At 34.9% G+C, this 26,668-nt stretch overlaps 1 protein-coding gene across 2 annotated transcripts; it reads right to left on the bottom strand.

The window, feature by feature from the left end:
• Positions 1–4,190: 4,190 nt before the first annotated feature.
• Positions 4,191–25,965, bottom strand: CTCFL (CCCTC-binding factor like). Of its 2 annotated transcripts, none has more exons than XM_007475674.3 (10): positions 24,710–25,965; positions 24,086–24,323; positions 21,680–21,850; positions 20,381–20,514; positions 16,987–17,107; positions 15,668–15,817; positions 12,550–12,710; positions 10,899–11,081; positions 9,059–9,182; positions 4,191–6,612 (listed from the first exon to the last, which is right to left on the bottom strand). In XM_007475674.3, the coding sequence occupies exons 1-10, from the start codon at positions 25,277–25,279 to the stop codon at positions 6,458–6,460; spliced, it is 2,007 nt and encodes a 668-aa protein (XP_007475736.1). In that variant the 5' UTR covers positions 25,280–25,965; the 3' UTR covers positions 4,191–6,457. The 2 variants fall into 2 exon arrangements, with proteins under 2 accessions (XP_007475736.1, XP_016283834.1); XM_016428348.2 differs by having other exon boundaries at positions 24,716–25,965.
• Positions 25,966–26,668: the final 703 nt, after the last annotated feature.

Raw genomic sequence — 26,668 nt, 5'->3', positions numbered from 1 at the left:
ATGTGAACTTGGATCTTCCAGGCCCAAGATGTTGGTGCCTTATCCACTGTATAAACTAGCTGCCACACACATACACATATTTTTATATAAATATAGCTATCTATATCTATCTTTTTATCTATCCATACACATATATATGCAAGAGTATATAGACATTTATAGATATATGTGTATATATAATGGGCATTCTACATAGATCTGGGTCCAGAACAAAAAATAGACAAGAATGTTGGTTCACATTTGCAAAAACTGAGCAGAGCTTTTGCTTCAATGATCAAGCTTTTCCCTGACACAAAACCCATCTTTTTTCATACCAGTATTATTCTTACGATGCTAAGTGGCAATAAATCATCCCACACTATGGTTTTAGAGGGATCAAAACTGCAGGTGATCCAAAGGGAAATGGAAAGTCATATAGTGGGGGTATGTAGGCTTCAGCATTTTACCAACTTCTGGATTAAATTTTTATGGAAAATCAATAAGATTTTTTGTAATGTTAAAAGAGCTACTGATGTGTTTAGAAATGAATCAGAAAAAAGTAACAAAAAACCCCCCAAAATGTTGCTTTGTATTGAAAAACCAAAGAGGAATTTTTGAGTCCAGTCAAAATAAAGAAAAATAAAAGAGAATAGTTAATAAAATGCTAAGGATTTTAAATAGCCACCCTAAAATATAATTTAGTCCCAGACTTTACATTTTAAAGTGACAATTATCAAAACCATTTGGTATCAGTTAACCAGAAAATGGCTTGATGGAATAGATGAGACAAGGAAGAATCATGAATAACTTAACTCAATAATCCAGGGCCTGATAAATCTGAAAACATAAGTTAGGGAAGAACTTCCTATTTGATAAGAACTACTGGAAAAATCGAAACTAGTCTAGTAGAAAGTAGGCTTAGCTCACTCCTTCAACAATAAGCTCAAAATGGATATATGATCTGCACAATAAAGCTCTTATTATAAAAAAAATCAGAAGAGAATGAAATCATATATGCCTTTCATAGCTACAGGTAGGGGATAAATTCTGAACAAAATAAGGATTAGCCGCAACTCTTAAAGGTAAAATGGATAATTCTGATTAAATTAAAAAGCTTTGCACAAATAAAATGAACACACCTAGGATAAGACAGGAAATGATTGATTAGTGAAAAAAAATACTTTTTACTGAGTACCTCTGATATAAGTTTGATATCCCAAATTCATAGACATCCAACAGAATTATATAAGACCAAAAGCTATTCCCTACTCATTGGTCAAAGAATGTGAATAAACAGTTGTCAATGATTACTGACCACATAAAAATTCTCTATATTACTACTAATGAGGAATGCGAATCAAAAGAGTACTGAAGTTTTATCTCATATCCAGAAAATTGTCAAATATGCAAAAAAAAAATTAGAAAAGTCAATATTAGAAGGTGAGTGGAAAGACAAACTAATGCACTGTTCATGGAGCTGTGACTTAGTAAATCATTCTTAAAAACAATTTGGAATTGTATAAGTAAAGCATAAAATGCCCACCCTCTTTGACCCAGAAATTCCACTGCTCAGCAATGACCCCTTGGGGCCATAGACAAAAAAGGAAAGTTCCATATGTCCCAAAGTATTTATAGTAGCACTTTGTGTGGGAGTAAAACCTGGAAATAAGATGGCGCCCATCCACTGAGGAGTGGTCCATGAATATAATGAGACATCTCTGAGATATGTCCAATATGATAGATACAAAGAAACATTGTAAGACATGAAATGATGTGAGGTGGCATCACCTGTAGCAGGAAAACAATATGGATGATGAGGACAACAATACAAATGGAAAGAAAACCACCAAAAATCAATTGGAAATACCCATTGTGAGATTAGAACGATGAGGTCTGTGCCCAAAGGAAAGATAGGAGTCCATTTCCCCATCCTTTGCAGAAGTGGAAATCCCCAGGTGTGGAACATTTCACATCATGCCAAAAAAAGTCACCATCATGTTTTTGCTGATTTTGTTCTTTTTTTCCCTTTATAAGGAAAAGGGAGAGGGAGGGATGTAGGAGGAAATGTCAGGGATATAACACAGAAGATATTCATGACTGACCGACATGCCTGCTTTCCCATCTTTGTAAAGCTTTGTGAAAATAATCTACACATGGAGGCATCTTTGATTAAAGTTAGAAAAGGAAACAGGCTGACTTCTGCAGAAGACATTCTACAGCAGATCAACAGTTTATACTTACACAATTAACTGAAAGGTTTAGAAATAAAAACAATCCCAAATAGTCAATGGTAGAGGGGTTGTGGAAAGAAAGGTAAATGAATACATTGTTGGTGGAGCTGTGAAATAGATTCATTTTGGAAAGCAATTTGGAATTAGGCAGATATAGTGACTAAATGTTCACACCCACTTATGGAGAACAGATGGTCACAAGGACTAGAGCAAGCCTTGGAAGGGGTGAGATCAGAAAGAGACCTCTTGGGGGTCAAAAGAAATAGCTGCTATGTTTTACCGTGTAAATATGTCAGTTCTGGGTTTGAGGAGGAGGAAAGTCTCCTACCAGCAGTTATCAGTGCTCTCTCCTCCCTCTCAAATGCTCTTATTTTCTGCTCACTCAGAACGTCCCAGGTGAGTATAAGCTCGAAGAGGGCAGAGACTCTCATTTTGCTTTTAAATCGTCAGGGTTAGCACAGAACCTTGGCCTTTGTAGGTGATTAACAAGAGCTAAAATGAAGTCCTGTACAGAAAGTGCTCTGTAAACCACAAAGCACTACACAAATGACAGCTCTTAGGTTCCAAAGCTCCTTTCTGTAATGCATTGGAGACAATTCATTAGACGGGCATGCCGATTGTTTCTCCTGAAGGAGAGCCTCTGGTGATTTATCTGATTGTTCCAGGGCTATGTTAATGGCAGGAGCACTTAAATCTACTTGTTAGAAATAAGCAGAACATCTCCTGCTTAATAATACCAGCTATTAACTTGTTTTTAGGGAAAATGAAGTATTTTCGTATTTTCAGTAGCCATCAGCCAAGGGGCTGCTGTGGAAAAGGAAGGTAAAACAAAGCTCATTCTGTCAGAGGGAATGTGGGAAGCTGACTGGTTCAAGGTGAAGTAATTCATTGTCAAGTATGTTATTTTCAGTTATTACTTAACTGTTTTTGATCAGACCTCAGAGTATAATTATAGTAATTATCAGGATGGATCTTCTCATCAATAACCTTTTGACTCATCTCCTAAAGACTGTCATCCATCATCAGACAGTGACAGCTCGCCATTGTTTCCTCTCCTTCATCTGCTCCGGAGAGGGATCCGTTCCTAGGAGTGCTCTCTGCTGTCTCGATACATATGACCCCTTGCATGCAGCTTCGGTCTGCCAGACAGCGATGCGAGCTTCTGAACAAATAAAGGATGCTTACTGGTACTGGCTCTGTCTGGTTAAGGACTCTAATGGCTCTGGATGCTACGTGCTCTACACAGTAAACATATCCTTCTTGACCTTGAGCTGTGCACACTGAGGAGACAATAATTTCTTATATGGCTTGCAGATTGGTTATTTTATAATCATATTCCATAGGCTATAGAAAGCAAGTAAAAGCTATGTTACAAACTGGTCAAGTCACTTAAAATGTGCATGTCTCAAATTAGATTCAAATCATAAGATGAGTTAAGAAATAAGTAGTGTTGTAGGGAAATAATCCCCCCCCCCACTGGATTGGGAGGAGAAAAAGCTTGTATTCCAATTCCAGCTCTATCATTTATATACCACTTTAGCTCAATCAACTAATTTCTCAAGACTTCAGTTCCCTCATTTATAAAATAAGGAGCTAGACTAAATTCCTTCTAAGGTCTCTTCTAATTCTGATATTCTATGATTCTATTAAAAAAAGTGGGGGAGTATATCCAAAATCACTGCTAATATGTGTCAAATATGAGAGATGACTTTTAGTGTACATATATATAGTCTACATATAGTGTAGACAAACTAGTGGGGTCTCAAGATAATGAATCATTCTGAAGGAATCTAAGCATTTTAAAGGAAAACATTCAGAGGCACTGTGTAAGTCAGTTGACAGTAAAGTGGGAAATTCTTGTAACTTTTCAAATAAGCGTGCTGTTAAACTGAAAAAAAAAGTTTAACTAACCTCAAACTATGTATAACAGACTGTTAACAAAATAAAATGGCAAGATATCAAGTTAGTTTAAAAAGCAACCTTTATTCAATTAAACTCTAGTCAAACACTAGCAATTTGACCTAAAAAGACGTTAAATTAGGCAAGATTTGCCTATTGTCTAGAATTATTTAGAGCTAGATGTCAAAAGTATTTTAAGCTCAGTCATTCCAAAGGAAGGTCATTAACCAAACATTCAAAATTCAATCACAATAAAGCTCAACAAATACTTCTCTTTCAAGTTAACATAGAGTTATTTCCTCTTTGCTTCTTCATGTATAACCAGCTCTACTGTTACTATAGAAAACAAAGGCTTTATTTTATATTTTCTGTTTAGTACAAATTAATAATACGAACTGCCAAGACTTTTCCATACCTTTCCATCCTCAATAACAACATAACAGAGACTTATCAACTGAGTACATTTTATTTATCTAAAAAGAAAAAAAAATGATTTCCCCTTTTGGGAAACAACTTGTCATTGTTTTCTATTCCAAATCCAGTATGTAGTGATAGGAATAAATTTTGGGAGGTCTATATAACATCAAAATACCTGTATGGAAAGTGAAAGTTTATCATCTGGATATTTTCTATACAAATAGAGGACTAGGACTTAGAATATATATTATATATATATATATATATACACAAAATATCCATATTATTCAAAGTTTTCATTTTATTTTAAAATTTTATCTTGGTGTTTTGGTGGTATTTAGATAACAGCCTTCGTTTCCAAAACTTTCATGCCTTATCTTCTTCTTAATCTACTGTCTTCTGTGGAGACAATATCACTTACAGTTTTTAGTACAAACACTTTAAACTTACAATAATATGAAATACGCTCAGACAAACATTCTGAAACTACTAATAACATGGCTAGTTTTTTTTTTCTAAACAAGTTTTCCTGAAGTCAACACTCATATTGCCATCTCAGGAAGAAAGGAAGTATCAAAGAATAGCTTTAATGCAAAGAAGCCATTGTTTTTTAAGGGTCATAATTCATTACACTTTTTTTTAAAAAGGCATTTCACTGGAGTTATTTGAAATAATAGTAAAATGTGACAAACTGCTAATATAATAAAATGGTCACAACAATAGCATAGACCAGGCTATAAAATTTAAATTGTATTGAATTCATTTGCTGACATATACTAACATGTGTAGAGCTTCTAAATTTGAAACACTTTAAAGAACTTGTGAAAATCTAAGGATTTGAATTGACTTATCAATGATTCTGAAATACTGAAAAAAAGCCTGCTTAAATATATCAAAAGTAACTGTTTAATAATGGAAAGGAGAAAAATTTGGCTCATCATATAGAAATATAACAATTAATTTGAAATAGAAATGAAATTACATGTCCCATGCTATGAGAAAGTAGGTCAAATATTCCCATATCAACAGACAAGTTAAAAATAAAATAAAAATTTCAGAAGTAGGTAGTTTCACAAATATAATTAATATTTTATATTTTGCCAATTATTTGCAGAAATATAAATTAGCTTAAATAACAATATAAGTATGAATTGATGTACAAGTAGGTGATAGCTTAACTATCTGGTATTGAGTTTAGGGGAGTTTTACATCTGCCTAAAACATAATTAACAGATAATAAAAATTCTAAAAAGTGAGTCTCTTTTAAAACTTCTCCACATATATTCTTCATTGTTTTCTAGGCTTATCCTTTTATCATTTTTCATTTCATATGGAGTCATTTTTCAAGTTATTTCATAAAAGGAAATTAAACTACTGTGTAGTTTAAAGATGATTTAAATAAAAGCATTATCACCAAAAATAGTAATTTAAAGTTCATGGCAGTGTCAGCTTTTACAGAAGAGGTATGTTAACTTTTCCAAGTGCTATACATTTTTATCAACATAAATTGTTTGGAAATACTGTGGGTACATGTATCTAAATAAACAGAAAAAACTCAGGCTTTGACTACTTACTACGATAAGATGACATTAAATTTGGTCTACTATCAAAAGAGCAACTCTATTAATCTAATATCTAAAAAATTTAAGGTGATACCTGAATGAGTTAATGCCTTTCAAATTAAGATGCTTTGACTCAGAATATAAGCCCTTCACAAAACTCGTATGAATAAAATGAACTTCAATAGTTTTTTAAAAATCTTATACTACCCTAGTAAATAAGCAATTCTAGGCCCTACTACAAACTTTAGAAAAGTTCTTTAAAATAAATTGTCATAACCATGTGGTAATGTTGTGTTTAGATTAAGACACTGAAAAAACCCTTTAATTAAAAATGAGGTACTAAAAGGAAGCACAAAACTTTAATCTGCATCACTTATCCATCATGTTGAGGATCATTTCACAAGTCACTTCTGTTTTCTGTTCTTCAGCAACATCTGTTGCTATTCCATACCCGACAGGAACAATCTCATTTGTATGACGTTCTATGTTTACATTGGAAATATCTTCAATTGGCATCTGCTCAACTTTATAGGAAAAAAGAGAGCATATCTGACATTAGGAATGATACATTAAAATCAGAATTTACAAACTGCAAATGTACAAATTTATGCTGAAAAGTAACGATTTAAAGCAGGAAATCAAATATTTTAGAGTACTATTCCTCTGATGATCACATGATACTTCTGCTTTGTGCCTTTACTATTTCTGTGTTAATTTTAGCCCCTCAAATTCTAGATTTCAAAGATCGGTTTAGTATTTGATTGCATCTGGTTGCTCTAAATATGAAACATATTCTAGCAAGCCAGCATTTTATTTCGTAGTAGCTCAACAAATGAAGTCATTTTTTCCAAAACAGCTTTGTTTCTGTTAGAAATGGACACAACTACAGTAATAAAAAAAAAAGCTGCTACTTTCCATTAGTCTATTATTTCTAGTTTGTCCGTTTAATCAACAAATATTTACTGAGTGCCTGACATATCCAAGGCATTGTGCTAGATGCTGTGAAGCATATAAAGTATCAGGTTTTTGTGCCCATTCTCAGGAAGCTTAAATCTGGGTAATCAGGATTGCAAAAGATCATTCTAAATATTTGCACAAGTGACTGTTTTTGATACCCTTAGAGGCTTCTCTGTTTTCCTGCTACAAATAAGAGAAGGAAGAAGAGGTTCAGTTTAAAATATCATAGAGGGCTTTAAAAAAATGCTGTTAATCTATACCAATGCAAGGGGTTTTAAGTCATTTCTACTAACACTGTATTTAATGTTCTAGAGAGGCCTATAGAATGGTTTGGATATTTAAGACTAGTATGTCCTAAAGGAAAATGTTCTGTTCTCATTGGCAGAATTAAGATAGAAACATTAGATGATAATCTGTATAAAATGAGTAAAAATATCAACTGCCAAATAAAGCATCTCAACTGTATTGTCCATGATAACTGAATCAATTTTATTGTTTTGTTAGGGAAAGCCAGAATGAAAAGATCATAGTTACTAGAATTCTAGTTTGACTATAGTGAAAAGTAGTAGCCAGAATTGGAAGATAGGCAGGTTGATAGAGTGAAGTGTTCTAGATTTGGAAGCAGGAGAAACTGAGTTCAGAATCCCTGACACTTGTTAATTATGTGACTTTAGGTACTTTAACTTCTCTTGAGCCTCAATTTCATTATCTGGAAAATGGGGACAATAACATTTGAAGTAGCTTCTTCACAGATTTGCAAGATTCAAATGAGAAAATGGATATAAAGCACTTTGCAAATTTTGTGAATTATTAATATTAGACTCTTATATTTCATATTCCTAATCACAACAGATGAGATTATCCCCAAATTAAAATCCAGACTCTAAAAGTCTCAGAACATTATACTGTTTGGCCATCAAAAACAATTTCTAAATCTTAGGCATATAATCCACATAATACTTTCATCTTTTATAAATTTTGCTTAATTTTATTTCACTTTCAGGTTTCCTTTATCCTCTTTATGTTCATGTTATTTCACCTAATGTGATTAATGACATTATTTTAACATTAAATATCTATTCAAAATTGGCTAACTTTGTCAATCTTTTATTGTCCACATTGAAAGAATTTAGGGTTTAAAAGGCAATCTTAGCTAGGAAAGCAAATACTTAAGAGGTACACATGTTTTGTGTTCATTTGTAAAACATTTTCATCCTTATTTCAGCATCAATAGTCAAGATAAGCAGTTAGCCGATATACTTGGAGCTTAACAAAGAAAATGTGTCGTTAACAAGTGTCTAAAGCATAATAGTAACAATTTAAGGGTCCTTTTATTTACATCAATCATTATTTTCAATGTTTCTCTAATTTTTATTTATCAGGAATCTTAATCACATGAGATTATCAACACATTTACAGATTTGCTCATTATATCAAGCTTCTTTAGTATCATAACTAAACATGGATTTATTAATCAAACATGAGGCCCCAAGATTTTTCTTTCTTTTTTGGTAAAAATTGTTCAATAGACTTTAAAAAAATAAAAGTGCTTCTTTTTTTTAGAAGTTGACATTCAACTGTAATAATTTACTATAGATGCTTTTAAGGCATTATCCTGCCTGGAGACAAGTATGAGTTTGACTGATATGACCTCTAAAGAACACAATAATTTATTGATCATCATTAGAATATCACTATTATCACTATTTTATAATATCCAACATGAGAATTAAAAAAATATATTCACTGAGTTCATTAAAACAATTTAGAAAAATTACAGACTGGAATTATAATTTAAAATAAAGTGTATTTTCAATTTGTACTTCTAATGATGTATTTAATATTTGAAGATGTTATATATTCACATGGCTTGACTCATTCCTAAAAACAATTAGAGATCATCTTACTTAACTGGGCAAATATAAAACCTAATTTCTATGCTATAAGGGCATAGGATCTGTACTGCTCCATTAGATCTTATGAATTCTATAAGTCATGAAACAGGACATTTACCTTCTTCCTTTACATCTTGTTTTGGGCCCTTCTGTTTCTTCTTTTTAGTTTTTCTTCCTTTTGCTGATTGAACAGCCTTTCCTCTTATCACTTCACAGAGCTCTGAATGTTTACGCATATTATTCTGTTGGTAAAATATTTCAGTCAGCATAAGGAAAGTATCACTATTTTATAATATTTTATTAAAAGATTTATTATCTAAGTCACAAACACTGGGTCATATTTACCTTTAATCACTTCGTACAAATAAAGGTGACACTATCCATTAGTACAGACATTCTTATCCATGTGTAGCAGAATAGTTCTTTGTTTTATAGCATTTATAGAATTATACAGATGATCCTTTTAATAAACGAACAGAACCCCCAAAACTTTGCCCTTAAGGAATTTTCAGATTAAATGAAAAAGCATTTACTGTTGTGGGCTATCATAACATTATTTATTAAATACTATTCAGGAGAAAGTAAAGTTAAATTTGGGGTGCTATGAATGTGTAGGAGGAATAAGAAGAAATTCCTATAATCTTATAGTAACATATGGTATAGCAAGCCAGGAAAGAGCCTGTTGCTAAAAAAGCAATGCATATTATTCAAAGTGTGGCAAGAGAGCTGCTCAAAAAACATTCAACATTCCAAACTACTTCAGTTGAGAGAAATTACTTTCAGGGGAAATATAGGTCTTGTTTTACAACAGTCACTTTACAGTCAGATTTTCTAGAATGTGTATATTCTACAAAGTAAAAAAAGTACCAAAAAAGCTAATTTTTGAACTCAAACTTATAGATTGTTAGAGCTAGAAGAAATCATAGTTTAGAAGATAGAAGAAATCATAGATTAGAGAGAAGAAATCTTAGAGATCACTTAGTCCAACCCCTTTATTTTATAGTTATTCTTTTGGAAAGTTGAAAAGCTTTTCAGGAAAGTTTTTCCTTTGTTTGTGACTTATTTGTTATAAAATTCTTTGGGTGATATTGTTTGTCGATAACTCATATCAGGTTTCTACCTTTATCTGATTCTCAACTACAAAAACTCACTAAACTATTCAAGCCTTTTGACTCAGTGCTCCCACTACTAAGCATATTTCCCAAGAAATCAATGACAGAAAAAAATTCTTTATATACCAAAATAATCACAGCAACACCTTTGGCAGTAGCAAAACAATTGGAAAAAAAGTAGTTGCCCATTATTTGGGAAATGTCTGAACAAATTGTGGTACATAAATATAATGGAATATTGTAAGAAATTATGGACATGATGAATTATATTGGAAGTTTTATATAAGTTGTTGCAAAGTGAATAAATTAGAACCAGGAAACAATATATAAAACTATGGTAATAAAACAAATGAAAACAACACAAAAAGATATTAGAAATCAGATTAAGTGTAATTACTTATTTTCATTTCAGAGGACCATTGATGAAATATACTTCCTTCCTTTCAGTAGAGAGGCGGAAGACTATGAGTGAGAAAGGTTGCAGGTGTTGTCTGACTCAGTCACTGCCTGAGTTGGTTCTGGGTGACCATTTTTCTTTGTCATAAGGGAGGATTCTTAAGGGGAAGGGTAGTTTTTAAGAAGTAACTTGTAAAAAATGAAAAGGATCAGCAAAACATAAAAAATCTCAAACCTTAAAACCAACAAAACAAAACAACAACAAAAAAGCAATTTATAATGGTATTAAAACTGTCTAAATTGTGTTCCTTAGGATAATAAAGGTATAATAGTTATGATCAGTGCCCTGCAAAGTTTTTCCAATAGAGAGAACTTTCTTCTTGTATGATACTCGTCTATGTCATAACAGGATCTTTCCATAATTAACTGGATCTTCTTAAATTATCTTACCCATCGTGAAAAACCTTTGCCACATTTGGGGCATTCATAAACAGTTGGTATGAAGTTTTTATCATGATATTTCTTGAAGTGAACGTTTAAAAGTTGTTTCTGCCGGAAACATTTGTTGCAGGAAAGGCAGGTGAATGGTTTCTCTCCTGTGTGGGTACGTTTATGTACTCTCATGTGCCTCTCCTAGAAAGGAAAAAAAACAATTAAGCAAAACCCCCTAAGTTTTTAAAGAAGTCATTCCATACATTATATATGTTGATTGTTCTCTCTCACATAACCTACCACAGTAGTCAGCAACCCTCAATAAGTAATCATTGGTTGATTCCAACTGTGAATCACCTCAGAACTGCCCCCCCACCTCAAAGGGTTGATGAAGGACATAATATTGTAAAAATGGATTCATCTACTTGTTCCTTGCCCTGTGGGAATGATTATAAGTCATGCAGTTTATCTTTGGTGTGCCTGGTCCTGCAACTGAACCTCATTTTTTCCCCTACAAAAATAGAAATGAGTTTGGATGCCAATTCTTCTTCTTATTATTAATTGCATGAATTTAAATTATTAAAGTGAACATTTATCTAATCTATACCCTAAGTTCAGAAGACCTCTAGGATTGGAAATAATTTCTCCAAAAATGGTACTCTAATTCCCAAAGGTATTATAAATAATTAAAAAAAAACAGACCAAAAAAGAAATTTTACCTAATATATTTGGTAAACATTTGAATGGAATTCATGACTTCTTTTGGATTACTGCAACAACTTCTTATCTGCTCTCAGGATCTAGTCATTCTTTTCTAATAGATTTAAGTTGTGGATGTTTTTAATTCCATATTAAGAAATCAATGCTTTATATAGTTAGTAATGGGGAGCCACTGAAAGTTTTTGAGCAGCATAGACACAGAGATTTGGGAAGTAGGACGGACTGCGATTAAAGCAAGAAATTAGGGGCAAAAGTACTAAGAAAAAGTATTTTAATAATCTAAGCTACCAATAACAGGAACATAAATTAGGGTGGCAATAGTAAGACTAGAAATGAGGGAATGAATGCAAGAGACACTGTGAAGGTAGAATCTACAGGACTTAGCTTATAATTGAATGTGAGAGTCAAGGAGAGGAAGGTATCTAAGGTGACACCAAAGTTTCCAGCTTAGAAGACTAGTAGGATGGTGGTGGCATTGAGAGAAATCAGATCGTCAGAAAAATGAGTTGATCTTTGGAGGTGGGATGAAGGTGGGCGCTTTAATACTGTATGATCCTTTTTTACCTCACAATCAATGGCAAAAATATTTATAATGGGAAATAAGCTTTAAAGTACTGGTTTGAGGAAGGTTTTTGTTATTCTGAAATACTTAAATAGATCTATGATCTCAAAATGTGGATTTTCCTTTGAATGATGCAGACTGTAAACCATCCATGCCTAGTCAACTTCTATGTATATCATCTTCCTAGAAGTTCACCATGGGGAGGATGTAGGGAGGTGAGCGAGGTTGTCAGTCCATATTCTCTGTGCTAATATTCTGAAATAATCCTTTAAAAAGAGGATGGGTTCACTAAAATATTAAAAAATGAAAGAATGCCTACCTGATTCTTACCTACCATATACTACTGTCATGTGTTCCAAAGCTCAAATACACTGACACAAAAAATACCTGTTTGCAGGCGTAACTGCAGTCATCACATTTAAACCTTTTTTCATTTCTATGAGTTTTCTGGTGCTGAATGAGAGCATAGCGTTCGTGAAATACATCAGTACAGTAACGGCATTTCATTTCTGCAGCCTTATAGGAATGTAGGTTTCGCAAATGGACACCTAAAAAATTTAACAAATCATTGTACCCATCAGAATAAAGTTCGTTTTCTCCCCTCCAAATGAACCATTTACTATAACCTCACTTCAATAAAATTTCTCACTAGAAAATGATTTTTGGTATAAGGCTAAAAGCTATTTTAATAGATGCTCCTTGGCTATAGAATCAGAGAACAGTTAAAAGCTGTGGTTTTCATACATACACTTTCCACCTTCTATAAAAATGATTTATCTCTCTTTATTTTAAAATTTAAGATTATGTTTGGTAATTGCTAGTTATTATTCTAAAGATTTAAGCGCTAAAAATACTAAATAAGTTACAACCAACGACACTTCAGGTGTCTCATCTCATTTGAGATGTTTATCAAGGTCTGAATAAGCATGCTGTATTGTGATTTTTGCTAAATTGAATCAGGCTTTTAGGCATGACAATTCTGTGATACTCTGTGTAAGAAACCAAACAAAAAGCTGGTAATTGCATAGCTTTGATACAGCCTACTTATGCTGACTCATCCTTATTCAAATAGCTTCTGTTTCTAATAAAACACGAGAGTTGAGTAGGCTAAACAAACCAATGCACACGGAAATTAGGGAATGTGTCCCCAAAATCTTAGTACAGTTTAAAGCACCCCCTCCCTCTTTCAAAAATAAGGCTTAAAGCTGCACTAAGACACACCACATATAAACTACTAATTGAATGTGTCATAAACAATACTGTTTTCCTAAGGAAACATGAGAAAAATATTAGGGCTTTCTAAGTAACCACTTTTAGAAATTCACATACTCTTTAAAGATTCACTGGGGATGTACTATACTGTACCATACTCACTGTGTTTGAAGGCTCAGAATCAACAACAAAAGCGTCATGCTCACATGTGTGTCTGCATGCATAGGCTGTGTATAAACAGATACCATATAGGTATATACTTATATATACCTATTTTTCTACCTTTAAAGTCAAGCACAGCTTAGACCACTAAAACTGAATAACATAAAGCATCAGCTATTTGGTAAAACATTAATAAGAAGTTTTGGTAACATGAATCTTTGAAAAGGAAGGAAAAAGAGCAAAGAGGTTAAGGGAATCTTATCTTCTAAAGATTCACTAGAGATGCTTATTCGTTAGAATTATGACATCAAAGATGAAACTTCCAAACTGACCAACTAATTGTTAAAAATGATAATGGCAGTAAAAAAGGGGACTTTTATTAAGTAATTAACAACAAGGAAAACAATAATGAAGGAATAGGGCTTACTGCTTGAGAAATGTTAACATATGACAAGGAAAAGCAAAATTACTCAACTCTTATTTGACTTCCATCTTTTTCATTAACTGGAATGTTCCACAAATTTAGAACCAATATGATTTTGAGAGAACTAAAGTATAAAGTAAGAATATATTAAGAAAGTCCTTTTAAAAAGTTCTAAGTTTTCAGACCTAAAGAAATTATCCCCAGTGGTACTGAAAGAATTTGTACAAGTGTTTCAGGAATTTCTGTCTATAATATTTGAGGAATCAAAAAAAGTGGAGACATCTGGGCCTTAGAGCTCTCATCGTATAAAACAAAGGGCTAGAGGGGAGGAGAAGAGGTGAGAGGGAACTGAAAGATTTCTAAAGTGCTTTCCAGAAATATCATGATACAGTTTTATAAACTCTAAATTGGAGAAATGTGAGCTAGATGGCAGTATTGTTAGATGGATTCAGAGATCCTTATGCCACAGACTAAATGATTGAGGAGATCAATACCAGGAGAGGTGAGATACAAAGCTGGGAGGAATAAAATATACACAATAAAAAAGCTCTTGGCAGGTATATATGTGGAACCACCTTTCTTTAAAATAAAAAAAAAACAACTCAACTACACAAATAGAAGAAGGGACATATGGATTAATTTGGTGTTTAAGTTTAACTGCTGGCTTAGGAGGAGACAATTGTGTAATAAGGTTGTGGAAGAAGTTGAGGCAAATTGCCTACCTGAACAAAAATACAACATCCATTGATCAGATCAAATCTGAAGTATTGTGTACAACTCTATGCCACATTAAAAGGGCATTTACAAAATAAAGTTTATCTTGGAAAGACAACCAAGATAGACAACCAGAAGTCTAGAAATCCTTCATATGAGAATTGGCTGTATGAGCTAAAGATTTTTAGTATGAAGAAGAGGAGACTTAGGGTAAAATAACAGATGTCTTAAAATATTTAAAGGGCTGTCATGTGGAAGAGGGATTACCCTGTGTAGAAGAGGACTGACCTATAATGCATAGGTAGAAGTTAAAGGCAGATGTTAATTTGACGTGATATTGTTTAAAATAATTATTGCCATTCAAAAATGGAATGGGCTTGTGAGGTAATAAGTTTGCTATTACTGGAGATGTTCAAGCAGTGGGACAGTATAAAGGGATTCTTCCCTGGATTTCAGAATTTCTCTAATATCCTTTCCAAATCTAAGGATCCATGATCCTGGTATGCTTAAATTTATTAACAGAAATGTAACCCTAGCTATCTCATTGGTTATTATTTTTCATTGTTAACAAAAGTATCCAATCCTGATCCTTAATGAACTTAAATTTTCACAAAACTGACTTAATAATTTCATAATTTATAGTCATAATTTCATTTTAACCAAACTGATTGGCTTCAAATACTCATTCCTAACTCTCATCTTTACCACTTACTAGCCTTGGGGCATGTCACTTAACTATGCTCAACCTCCAGATCCACATCTGCATAATAATGGAGGCCTTGCCTATCTTAAGGGCTTCTTGCAAAGATCCAGTAAGAAAATGTATGTGAAAGAGCTTTGAAAATGAGAGCTCTACTGATATTCGGGGCCATGTCACTCCAGCCACAAGGTGGCACCAGATCACTTCCTGAAGAAACACTTGTAATGGCGCACGGTAACTACGGCATGTGAGGAGGAAGATCAGTATCAGCTTGCTCAATCACCAATACTCACGGAGGTCGCTCTTTCTTGCAATGACTGTAGCACAATGTGGGCACTGATGTTTGGGGACATTTTCACTGTGCTTCTGCAGTATATGAATTTTCATGGTCCCACTCTGGGTGAATCTGGCATGGCAGACGTAGCATTCATAAGGTTTTTCACCTGCAATACAGGACAAGAGATGAAATATGTGTCAAGATTAAATGGCTCTGCCATGATGATAGACATATTGCAATGCAATCCAACTAATTCAAACAAAGATCTGATAAAAGTCTACTTTGGCTAGACAGGTAAGGCATTGAGAATAGAATCCCCCCCTAAAAAAAATTAAAACCCTGATTTCAAGGAGTTCACATGCTATTGGGTAGGATTCAACATACACACATGAATAATTGTAGGTCATAGATTTAGAACCAAAAGGGATTAACCAAAGGAATTGTCCTAGATCATTTTTAACACATGAAGAACAAAAGGCCTAAAGAGTTTAAAAGACTTGTCACATAAATAAATACAAGGACATTTGTGGGGATATTCTGACAAATCAGGCGGTGGGGAAAATGAGAAAAAATTTCATGAAGACATGACACTAATTTGTATCTATAGTTTGTTTACTCTTTGGTTCCTTGGCTTAACTGTTTGTCTGAATACCTTTCTGGCATGCTAAGTCCCTAATTAAGTCAAATGCTTTGAGTTTAATTCAAGGGGCCATGGATTTAAGTTTAAAGGGATCTTAGCAGTCCAGTTCTACCCTATCATTTCACAGAGGAGGAAACTGAAGCCCATAGGGGTCAAGTGCCTTCCTATAGGTCACACTGCTATTGTCGTTTAAAGTCATCTAAGTCACTTTACAGGTTGATTTTAGAATTTTGATTTTATGCATTACAAAAATTCAGAAAAGAAAATATCTTGTGTTCTGAAATAAGTTACTCTAAACCCAAATCAACAGGGAAGTGGTATCATTCTTGAGGTTAACTTAGAGAAGTTATACATATAAAAATTCAAATTTCAAAATATAACATTCAGGAGATTTACTTTGAGATATTAAGTGTGTAGAAATAACACTGGATTTGGAATCAAACTTGGTACACATCAGACTTGTGTTCAGCTCTATTATTATGTGATCTTGGACAAGTCTTTTAAACTCTTTAGGCCTTTTGTTCTTCATGTGTTAAAAATGATCTAGGACAATTCCTTTGGTTAATCCCTTTTGGTTCTAAATCTATGACCTACAATTATTCCATAATATCTACAATTAATATGTAATTATTCATAACACTATCAAATTATATTTGGAATTACTTGATTGAACTTAAATATGGAAAATCTTTTACCTGAATGAGTTCTCATGTGTCTTTTTAGCTTGTAGGTATCTTTACTAGCATAGTTACAGAGACAACAGTGAAAAGGACGTTCTCCAGTATGTGAACGTATGTGACGCTTCAATTTGCTTGCCTAATAAAGAAATGGAAGACACTTAGAAACTTTGTTGAAAAAAAATAATAAATTGTGTGCCAAAATACCCGATAATACTTAAATATATTGAAATAAATTATTTTTCTTTCAATCAAAACATTTCATAGAAATCATTGAAAAATAAAATAAAAGAAACAGTAATGCATTATATGGCATTTCTATTGTAATCAGCAAATGAACAATGGGTAGGTTAAAATCTAGTTCTAAGCAAAGTTATTATTTGCCTTCACTTTACAAAGAAAAACTTGAGTTTTAGCTGTTCAATTGCCTGTATTTTATTTTGTTTCTATGGTAACACAGACTCAACACTTACAAAGTTTATATTGCATTTTAGAAGCACGAAGGCAAAAACCATCAAGTTGTAACTTTGCCTTAATGTTATCAGAACCATTTAGTGTTTAAATGATTAGACCCTTCTGAGACAAGGCAATATGCACATTTACATTCATAATTTCCTCCAACACTGCTTCCGGTGGGTTCTTATTTAAGTGTTGCCAGACAGGTGTCGAGAGCGCTCTCCCAAGCCCAGGAAAGTCCTACCTCCTCTGATTCATGTGGTTCTCAGGGCTCTGGGCAACCCTCTGAAACTGTGAGGTCCAGAGAAGGGGACACCCTGCATGGGAAGACGGGGTTTCCTCACCTGGTAGCTTCCTATATCAATTAAATCCTAGGTCCAGGCTCTGTCTCAAACCTAATTGTGTACTCGTTTGTCCTTGTCTCTATAATAAGATATTTTTCTAGGGAGCAGCTTCTAGCAAATGAATTGAAAGCTCTTTCTATAAAGCTTTTCTTGGTGCTTTCCTGCATCTCTAGATCTTCTCAGGGGCTTTTCTTCCTTCTCTGCCCCACACTATTTTAATATACAACACCAACAGAACTTTTTGCAAAGGGCACCTGGATGACACAGTGGATTGAGAGCCAGGTCTAGACACAGGAGGTCCTGGATTCAAATCTACCCTCAGACATGTCCTAGCTGTGTGACCCTGAGCAAATCACTAAGCCCCCACTGCCTAGCCCTTACTGCTTTTCTTCCTTGGAACTGATACTTAGTATCACTTCTAACACAAAAGGTAAGAACTGTAAAAAGAATTGCTTGCAGGAAGGAAAAGTCCTATGCACCTAGGTTCCTTGCTCCTTGACTTTCCTCGAACCTTCCTCTGCAGCCACTAAAATTAAGTTTGGCTAGGCTGCAGAGACATCATTTTTCATTCATGTAAAAGCCATACATGTTACATACACAGTTGCAAGAGTCCTATCAACACAGTTACATACTATGCATCACTTTCTTTATAGCATATATCTATGGTATAAAAAGGGAGCATGCAGAAGTTCAATGTCAATGATCAGAAAATACAAATAATGTAAAGGAACTTAGTTTCTTCAGGTAGAAGAAAAACTGCATAATAATTCTTTTTTGTTTTCAAGTATATGAAAGAGTAGAACAAGAGGAAACTAGCTTAAACTATGGCATGAAAAGTTTCAATTAGATATTAGAGAAAGTCTCTTAACAATGAGTGAGAATAGGTTACCAGAGTAGATTGTGTATAGAATCAACTTCTCCGGAGGCTTTTAAAGATAGACTCAATCAAGCTTTTGACTTCTTTCCTTATGATATGCTGAGGGAGAAGGAGAAAAGGAAGCCCAGGGAAGCTACCAGCTCTTACACTGGCATTCCAATGTAAAATTCCAAATGCAAATACAACCCCAATAAGCACTTCACATGATTATGAAAACCAACCCAACTTCTCCCTCCAGCATATACAATGTGGATTCTGACTTTTCGGGTCAGAGTATCATTTGCCTGGCACAGCTTAAAAGCAGAATTGGTAGAATGCAAAGTGATAGAATATGTAACTTTCCATATTCTTTTCATTCCCCAAATCCCAATGTAACTACATTTAAAAACATAATTTTTTAAAACTTCATGATGAAGTTACAAACTGTCTAAATTTCAGATATAGGACTTTAAAAAAAGTTTTTTGCCACTCAAGTTATTTAAGATTCTGGTATCTTGTATGTTTAAGAAACTATAGCATTATTCCATTGTTATTCACTTTAAGTTAGCATGCTACTTAAGTATCTTTTGTGTGATGTTTCCCTTTCCATCAGTCTCAGAACACTGTCCCAATGTATCTTTCCCTAAATATTTTTCTGATAACTGGGTTGATAATTGGCAGTGAAACCTGATTTTTGTTTTGTTGTCATTTTACTTGAAAAATGAGACTGCTGTTATATATAATTGCAATATAATTTCTCTTGAATGATTGACACATGAGGCCAAATGTTAAAATGGAAGCATTCTGTAACTGAGAGTTGAAAATAGTGATGCTTAAAATTTTCTGCAGTTGCTTTGATTTTGGCAACTTGCCCTTAATTTGAAAGGAACAAATGGTCAATTCGCAAATGCATCAAGTTATACTAAAAAATTAAAAACAGACTGCACTTCAAAAGGTAGGATAAAATCTATTTTCAAGTCATTTAAAAATTGAATACAAATGAATTCTACCTTAAGATATTTGGCAAAACAATAAAACTATGGTGTTTCTTGAGCAAAGTTTCATTCTGAAATTATAGTACAAATAGCTACAAATAGATGATGTCCAACTAGGTCTTTATTATCCTAAAATTTCAGATTTGGAAAAATGTTTATTTCAAAAGGAAATTAAATAGCCTCAAATGCATTTACAGAAGTTAGTTTTTCTACTTTTTATTTAATTAGCATATGTATATTCATGTGACATTTATGTGTAACTTTCTTTCCTTACTGCTTAATAATCATAGAAAATGAGAAATAGACTTTCCTATTTGAACTTTAGAAAACAGAAAATGGTTTAATATTTGTTGTATTAATTCTGTTAAAATATATATTTATAGGGGACAGCTGAGTGGCTCAGTGGACTGAGAGTCAGATCCAGAGACAGGAGGTCCTAGGTTAAAATCTGGCCTCAGACACTTCCCAGCTGTGTGACCCTGGGCAAGTCACTTGATCCCCATTGCCTAGCCCTTAGCACTCTTCTGCCTTAGAACCAATACCCAGTATTGATTCTAAGATGGAAGGTAGGGATTTATATTAAAATACATATGTGTATATATATATGTACATATATATATATATATAGTTTAGATTTGTATTTCTCTTCGTTTTGGCATACATCACAATTAAAAGTTAAAAATACATGTCACAATTTCTTATAAGACAATATCAAAGCACATGAAAAAGAAGTATGTTAAAGGATCTAGAACTGCACTTACTTCTACACTAGCATATTTGCACATCGTACATTTAAATGGCTTCTCATGTGTGTGTTTATAACGCCTGTGCCGCACAAGTTCACCACTAGTCACGAATGCCATGTCACAGTCACTGCATTTATATGGTCTGGTTCCTGTAAGACAATGTTTTTCTACTTTAAAATTTTGTGAGTGAAGTTTACTCATTAAGTTTTCCAGCAATAAATCTATAATATGAGTCATGGTAAATTTTCAACAGTTTGAAAAAAGAAAAGACAATGCTAAAACATAATGTATCATTAATACAATAGGAAACTATTTCAGGTCTAAGCAAAGAACATTTTCCCTGTATAATTAAAAAAAGACAACACTTAGGAATTTGTAATTAGATTTAACTGGTTTCATTCTGGTATTAATAATATTAAAATAAAAAGTGAAAATATTAAAAATATAATACTGCTACTTCTTCAACCTTTCTCTCTTTGATTCCTACAGTATCTTGAACTACAGGGAGAGTGTCTTGATCATTTTTTAATTTAAGTATTTAGTTTACAGCTTTCTTTGGTACTGAGGGAGTAGGAAGGCACATTATTCAAACTCAACTCAATTTTGAGAGTACCACTAGCAAAGTCATAAACTATTAGATACCTCACACAAGCACACAAAGGTACTCCTCCATCTTTTCCTCTTCCAGGATTACCTCTCTTTTAAATTTTATCTCTACTGAACATGCATAATTAACCACTCACATATGAACTCAAAGTTGATAATATCCCATACTCAGAGGTCTTAAAACTTTTTCATCCACTTAAGAGTTGTATTCCCTGATTTCCCTTTTTTCCCTTTTTATTCTTCAGCTACTAAAGCCAGTACTCTCATTACTTTCAGTTACAACTGCCTTTCAAAGGTAGGATTTTCAATCAATTATTAATGATTTAATATTTACTGTATTGTCTGTTAAAAATGTGTGGTTATAGTTCAGATTTGTAAATCACTATCTTTCTGGAATATATAACTAACAAAGGTTAAAAGCATATCTGCTACAATTTCTTATAATTACTTACCTCTGACATTTTTTGGATTAATGTTAATATCTTACTTATTTACAAATGTGCAATTAGAATATGCTATTGATATTTTGGTTTCATTTGAAATGTTTCATGTTGAAATGTTTCATATTGAAACCCACCTCTGTCTTATACCCTAATCCTAGTTAACAAGAAACAATTACTCAAATCCTATAATATGTTTCTATATAGAAGATGAATTTTTTTATTTTTTGGTAGCAAATAAAAGGAGTGCATTTCCCAGTTATTTTACCTGTATGTGTATTCACATGATTCCGCAAAAGGGTAACGGTACGAAAGGCTTTCAGACAGAGATGGCACATATGGGGTTTTTCATCAGAGTGAGTTTTCATGTGACGATTAAAACATGAGATTTTAGAAGAGGTGAAAATACAGATTTCACAATGGAAGGTCTGTTTTACATCTATAGAATAAAAATGTTGAGTTTACATTCAATTACAAAGAAAGTTATTCATTTTTTAAAATGTGTTTACCATTAGATTCCCTTAAGCAAATTTGACCTGACAACACTTCTTTTAAAAATCCAGTGAAATAGCTCAAAGAGGATATACACTATATATTCTACAGATACTACTATATTTAAATAATTGGGAAGGAAAAAATCTCTTGCACAGTAGGCACCAAAGTTTTTTTTGGGGGGGGGGTAATATTTTATTTTCCCCACTTACATGTAAAAACCATTTCTGGCATTTGTTTTCTAACATTTTAAGATCCACATTCTCTCCATCCATCCTTCCCATGGAGACAGCAAGCAGTTTGCTATTGCTTATACACCCAACATTTAAAAAAACTCTTAACCTTCCATCCTAGAATCAATACTGTGTATTGGTTCCAAGGCAGAAGAGCAGTAAGGGCTAGGCAATGGGGGTTAAATGACTTGCCCAGGGTCACACAGCTGGGAAGTGTCTGAGGCCACATTTGAACCCAGGCCCTCTCATCTCTAGGCTTTGCTCTCAATCCACTGAGCCACCCAGCTGCCCCCAGACATCAAACATTAATGTATGACTTTACTAATACATCAAGCTAACTATAAAGTTCACTTATGTAAGAATTACAAAATATCTATGATTTCATTAGTGTGAATTCTCTTAAATCCTTGCATGTAGTTACAGTGCCTTTAATCATAGCAATGGATCATAGATTTAGAGCTGGAAGGGGCTCTAGAAGCCTAGTTCAATCTCCTCATTTTAGAGTCAAGGAAACTGAGACCTGGGAGTTTAAGTGACTGGGCCAAAGTTGCACAGGTAGTAAGCAATGGTAGTGGGATAAACAGTTTTTATGGTCAAAAAAATTTTTTATCATTGCTTGATGGATATCTTCTGGTGACAAAATCCTCTAAATTAGCTAGACTTCTATTGCTTAAACAATAATTTGATTGGTCACACATATGTATATTCAAAGCCTTTGTAACATGTGAGAATTTCTGTTCTGCTAGGATAATCCTTCAGAAGACATTCTCATTTCTTTACCAAAACAGACCTACAAAATTTATGCCCAATTAATGTTTTAAAATGTGGATTCACTAAAGACTCTCAAATCAATAAAACTCAACAATTATTTATTGTCTATTATAGTTACAGAGATAATACTGAATCCTCAGGAATCAGAAGAGCAAAGTGTAAGCTTTAGCAGGCTGTAGGAAGCTGAAATGGTTTTAAATAAGGCCTCTGCAAGAGACCATAGGTATCACCTAAGCACAGTATAGCTAAATTTGGTCAGGTTTACTACCAGAGAACTGGTTATCTGCTGATACTTTTTTTGGTCATGTCAATTCATGAAATCATCTATCACAGCATGGAGGAGGTTGTGATCAGCATAAGTGTACTTATATAAATAAAATTGAGGATCCTTAAAATACTAAAGTAAAATGTATGCAACATATCCAAAAGCAATTATAATTTAAAATTTTTCTGAACTAGGGCTGTGAATAACTGATAGAATGATTTTCTTTAAACCACAGTCAACCAAAATATCCCCAAACTACCACCATAAAAATACTTCATTTCTTCTGATGATACTAATAATTCAGAAATGTAGGCTCAAATGTTTTCATTTAGGTTGGGAACAGCAGAATTAGGCTTATGCTATAATTTCTATAAAAAACTTTTTAAAGAGTTGAGCTAAAATCACTATCAAATGGCATATGCTAATTTAACTCAATTGAATATCCACACTGTGCTTTGCCTCTGTTCAAAACAAGTTAAATAGGAATTAACAATCTAAAAGTGGAGATAGTTTCACAGCACTTCAAATAAGAACTATCATATATTATAAAATAATTTTTGTTTTGGGGTATGCATGAATTATGCAAGGTGTTAAGAAACCATGTCAAATCTTTCCTATGCAAATGAGCAAATGGAAAAATAGAAAACTGACTCTGAGAACAAATGATATCTGCATTTCTACTACCATTTTAAAACAAATTCATACTGCTAATTAAAACATCTTTCTGGATTTTTGTTATTCATTTTTCATATTTTGAAGGCAACTAAAACTTGCCCAGCTTTAAACATTTCAAGCAGAATGATGGCCCTTTTCTTATAGGATAAATGAATTCCCTTTCTTTGAGAAAACTGTAATTCTATTTTTCCTAATCCCAAGTACTTAATGTAACCTAAATTACTTTAATCTTGCCTACCCTTTGTCTTTGCTTGATTCTTTGCAGTTCCAGAAACCTCATCAGTGTCTTGTTCTGAAGAAGGTATATCCTCATGTTCTTCAATTTCGGAGTTGGCTGGTAATAGAATGATTTCTTCTTTTTCTCCCTCTCTTAGTTTATCAAAGGTAAATAAACCTTCTTTTTGGTCAGTAATTTCTCTTTCTTCACAAAGCTGAGGGACCTCATCTTCAGCCCTGTATATATCTTTGCCTTCATCCTAATCAACAAAAATACAATCATTCACCCAAATATAAGGGGAATCAATTAGGCTTTTCTGCTCTAAGATCACTGAATAGATTACACATACATACACAATATATGATTTTTTAAAAGTGTAGAAGAATCAAACTTATTCAGATTTGAAACATTAACTGAGTTCTAATCAGTTTCAATGCTAAAATAAATGCCTAAAATGTATATTTCCTAAGCAATTTATTCCTTCTCTATTTCAAGAATGTGACATTAACCAGGGCTAGTATTACTACCCTAAGCACTTTATGTGGAATTGTTTTTAAATTTAAATGGAAAAAATCACTTCACTAATTCTGCAGAGAAAGAATAAAAGGTGTTGCCCTTAAAAAATAATAGACAATTTTTTTCTACCTTTACCGATTCTGTGTTTTCATCTAATGGTGGATTAACTGTCAATTTATCTTCTTCACTGGAAATTTCAACACTTTCTTCTACAACATTAATCTCCATCACCTCCAATTCATGAAGTGAAAAGACCTCTTCCTGAATGCTTATTGCAACACAGTGGTGCAAATTCTGGTGTGGTATCTCATTTAACTCTGACTCAACATTTATGTCTTGCTGCAACACTAGCAAGGACTGCAAACCACTCTCTCCCTGCTGCACCATGACATGCATCCCTTCTGCCGGCTCCACAGTCATCTCCTGGTGGTCCATTTCATCCGTGGCAAAATGCACGGTTTGTAGCGTCAGTATGTGCTTCTCATTCTCCTGGGTTTGGGGCGTCAATTCCAACTCTCCTTCCACAATCTTGGCTTGAAGGACACCATAGGAACAATCCACCTCAAGGCCACAGCTGCTCTGTCTCTCCTTTAGCCTAGACACCTTGTCTACATCGCTCTCCTTGGCCTTTTCCTGAATCAGATCCGTGCCTTTTATCTTAGTGAAATGCTCCGGTGAGGCAGAGGCTTCTGTCCCCATTCTGAAGGCCTATTCCAAGGAAACCAAGGAGTCTATGTCAGGGGCCACTGGGGCCTTGCATTTTGCAACCTTTCAGGCCCGATCTTGTGGAAATCCACACAGATCCTGCCTTAAAAGAGAAGCCACCTGCTTTCCCACAATCGGCCAGCCATTCTGCTAAAACCAGATGCACCTATTGCTTTTTCCTAACTATTCCATTCACCAAGGCTGGTCAACTGCCTGCTTTTCCCTAACTGGGGCACGGCAGCTGCCTTCACGTTGGCCCATTGCCTTTTCACTCAAGTGGGCTGGTCACCAGCTTTCCGGTAAATCGGGTTCCTCTGCCTTCTGCTGCCCTCTGCTAACTGAGATAAGGTCTGCTGCCTTTCCTGACCAGGTCGACCCCAATGCCTTCTCCTAACGGGTCCAGCCACGGCCTTCCTCTTCGCCTTCCCCTTAACCGGGTTAGGGTTACTGCCTCTGTCTCCCTCTTAACCAGGGTTGGCCACTGCGTTCCACTAAAGAGACGAACCCATAGCCTTCACTAAACCGGTTTGGGCCTACTGCCTTTCATCAATCGAGGCCAAAGAACCTCAGCTGGTCTGGCCAATTACCTTTTGCTAACCTGGGCCACACCAGGCCATTATTGCTATTAGCTAACTAAGAAGGGTCATTATTGCCTTTCCTTAAACGGAGAGGGTCAACCGCCTTCGGCTAAGTGGGGCCTTCCCCCCCCCCTTCTTTCTATCCCCCTCCCCGCGAAAGGGCTCGACCCCAGACCCCCCCCCAGCCCGGGCCAGGCCCTTTAATCGCTCAGGGGGAGGTGGAGGCCTCCGCTGCAGCCCCATGCAGGCACGCACGCAGGCCTGCTCCCCCTGACCGTCCTCGTGGCCGCTGGTCAGCCCCCGCCCCTTGACCCGCTGACCCCCTAATCCCAGCCCACTGGAGGCTGACCAGCGGCAAAAGGTGGGCCGCGAGACCCCCCCCTCCCCTCCCCCAGGACTCTTCACCCCCGCCCCTGGGCGCAGCTTTCCAGGACTAGCCTTTCCCACGCTGGGAGCACGAGATGCTCCCAGCCTCCAGCCACGAGTCCTCCTCCCCACGCCCCCTCCCCCCAAGTGGCCTTCATCCAGACTCGCCTCCTCTGGTCTCCTCGGGCCACCAGCCACGAGCTCAGCTCCGCAGCAGCTCGTGCCAGCCACTCTGGAGCCTCGAGTTAGGTGGGAAGAAGTGGGGGAAGGGGTGGAAGGGAAGGGTGTGGCCGGGAGTTGGTTGGGGGAGGGAAGGCTGGGGAGAATGAGGCACGAGGCGGTGCGCAAACTCAGCAGTAGGAGTTGAGGTAGGAACGAGGCTGGAAACACTGAGGAGTTAGGGGAGATAAGGGTGGGGGATGGGGGTAGGGAGTGGGTA

This window comes from Monodelphis domestica, chromosome 1, assembly GCF_027887165.1.
Source record: "Monodelphis domestica isolate mMonDom1 chromosome 1, mMonDom1.pri, whole genome shotgun sequence".
Lineage (NCBI taxonomy): Eukaryota > Metazoa > Chordata > Mammalia > Didelphimorphia > Didelphidae > Monodelphis > Monodelphis domestica.
Note: the sequence above shows the minus strand (reverse complement) of the source record. Positions and strands in the feature narration are given on the sequence as shown.